This window comes from Buceros rhinoceros, unplaced genomic scaffold (genome assembly GCF_000710305.1).
Source record: "Buceros rhinoceros silvestris isolate BGI_N320 unplaced genomic scaffold, ASM71030v1 scaffold26408, whole genome shotgun sequence".
Taxonomy (NCBI): Eukaryota; Metazoa; Chordata; class Aves; order Bucerotiformes; family Bucerotidae; genus Buceros; species Buceros rhinoceros.
This window is the reverse complement of record NW_010428992.1, coordinates 4071-6139: the sequence shown is the minus strand read 5'-3', so window position 1 is coordinate 6139 and position 2069 is coordinate 4071. Positions and strand designations below refer to the sequence as shown.

General features: G+C 57.4%; 1 protein-coding gene across 1 annotated transcript in view; it reads left to right on the top strand.

Moving 5' to 3' along the window:
- Positions 1 to 2069, top strand: part of TAF12 (TAF12 RNA polymerase II, TATA box binding protein (TBP)-associated factor, 20kDa) — a 6348-nt gene that overhangs the window by 2666 nt on the left and 1613 nt on the right. The window contains exons 3-5 of the mRNA XM_010142498.1: positions 723 to 800; positions 1099 to 1213; positions 1403 to 1491. Coding sequence (XP_010140800.1) covers positions 723 to 800; positions 1099 to 1213; positions 1403 to 1491 — 282 coding nt within the window. The remainder of the gene's footprint in view (positions 1 to 722; positions 801 to 1098; positions 1214 to 1402; positions 1492 to 2069) is intronic.

Sequence of the window (2069 nt, the reverse complement as noted above, 5' to 3'; positions counted from 1 at the left end):
CCTGAGAGAAGCCGCATCCCTGGCCCCATCCCAGGTCAGGTTGGCCCTTGGGGCTCTGAGCCCCCTGCTCTGGGTACAGATGTCCCTGCTCCCTGCAGGGGGTTGGGCTGGGTGAGCTCTGAAGGTCCCTTCAGCCCAAACCAGTCTGTGATTCTGTGAATTCCCCACGTGTGTCCAGCTCATCTGTCCCGCTGACGGATCAGGGTGATCCCTTCACCCTGACCCTGTCGGACTCGGTGTCCGGCTCGTGGTCAGCAGCAGTAAAATTCCTGCTCCCTGCCCGAGGGGAGCTGCCTCCTGCCCCGGAAGAGCTCAGCGCTCGAAGGTCTCTGTTTTCCCTCTGAAACACTGGGGCTGGTAAGCGCTGGGGCAGTGGAAATGTGTCCTTTGTGCCCTCAGCACAAATTTAGTCACTGACTTAAGCCTTAAAACTTCTAGTTCTGCCTTTGTCCCCTCTTGCCACCAGCTTTGCTTCAGCCAGTGGCATTTTAATCCCAGTTTAGCTCAGGAAACCTCTTTACCCTGGCCTGCTGCATTCCACGTTCTGTTCAGAGCAACTGGGACTCCAAAACAACTCCTCAACGCCTGATAACCCTTATCTGTGCGTTCCTGAGCTGCGAGCTGGGTCAGCACGGGACTGGGGCCTCGGGGTGTGGGGGGAGGATGTCCCTGTGCCTGTGCTGTGGGGGCAGTAAATCCTCTCTCTTCTCGTACGCGTTCAGGTTTTAACCAAGAAGAAACTGCAGGACCTGGTGCGTGAGGTGGACCCGAACGAGCAGCTGGATGAAGACGTGGAGGAAGTAGGTACCAACCCATGGCAGAGGCTGCAGGAAGAGCCAGTGTGGGGTTTTCCACGGCCCAGTGGCCCTGTGTCCGGCGCAGGGACCGTTTGTTTTACACTCGTGGATTCTCACATTTGCTGCAGCCTTCAGCCCTCTGTGTCCATTTCTGCATCGCGGTGTCTAAGAGGGCTTTGAAACAGCAATCACAGCAAACGCCTGTGAAATTCCAGCTGCTGAGAGCTCGTTTTCATCCTTCCTGCATAATCTGAGCTGCTCGGTGCTGCTACACCTGCTCGTTGTCCTTGTTCTGCCCCAGATGCTGCTGCAGATCGCCGATGATTTCATAGAGAGCGTGGTGACGGCCGCCTGCCAGCTCGCGCGGCATCGCAAGTCCAATACCCTGGAAGTCAAAGATGTCCAGTTGCATCTTGGTGAGCAATTATTCACGTTCTTTTTCCTTCTGCTCAGAGCTGGGTGCACGCCCTGAGCTCTTCACCATGTCTGCTGCTGCGCTTGTCTGGAGCTTTTTGAGCTGGTGTGCAGGTCCCCGGCTCCCTGCCGGGGTGTGGGTGGTGAGGAGGCTGCTCTTGCGGTGGGCTGAGCTGTGCTTTCCCTTCCAGAGCGCCAGTGGAACATGTGGATCCCGGGCTTTGGTTCGGAAGAAATCAGGCCCTACAAAAAAGCCTGCACTACAGAAGCTCACAAACAGGTAAGGAGCCCTCAGGAGCACCCAGAAGTGCACAGTCAGACCCTGGTGTAGGGAGGGTGATCTTGAATCCAGGAGTACCAGGAGTACAAGCCTCAGCCAAGTGATTTGGACTTGAAATAATTTCCAGAGCCTCCTCTCCTGTTTGTGCAGAAAGGTTTGAGGTCGCTCTGGCTCCGCTGTGGTGCTGCAGCACTGGCCACGCCCTCAGAGAAGCAGCAGGACTCGCTGTCTGAAGGGCAGTCCAGCTTGGAAGGGCTAGAAACCAGCCGGGAGCTGCAGACAGTAACTTGCCAGCTGCTGCTTTGCAGATCAGAAGAGCAACAGAGCTGGGGCAGGATCTGGAGCACAATGCGCTGAGGAGCGGCTGAGGGACCTGTGGGGGTTGAGCCTGGAGCAAAGGAGGCTCCGGGGAGACCTTCTGGCTCTGACAACTCCCTGACAGGAGGGTGCAGCGAGGTGGAGGCAGTCTGCTCTACAAGTAACAAGAGGAACCGGCCTCCAGTTGTTCCAGGGGAGGTTGCAGTTGTCCCTGAGGAGCCATTTCTGTCCCGTTGGGGTTGTCCCGGCCGGGCCCAGGC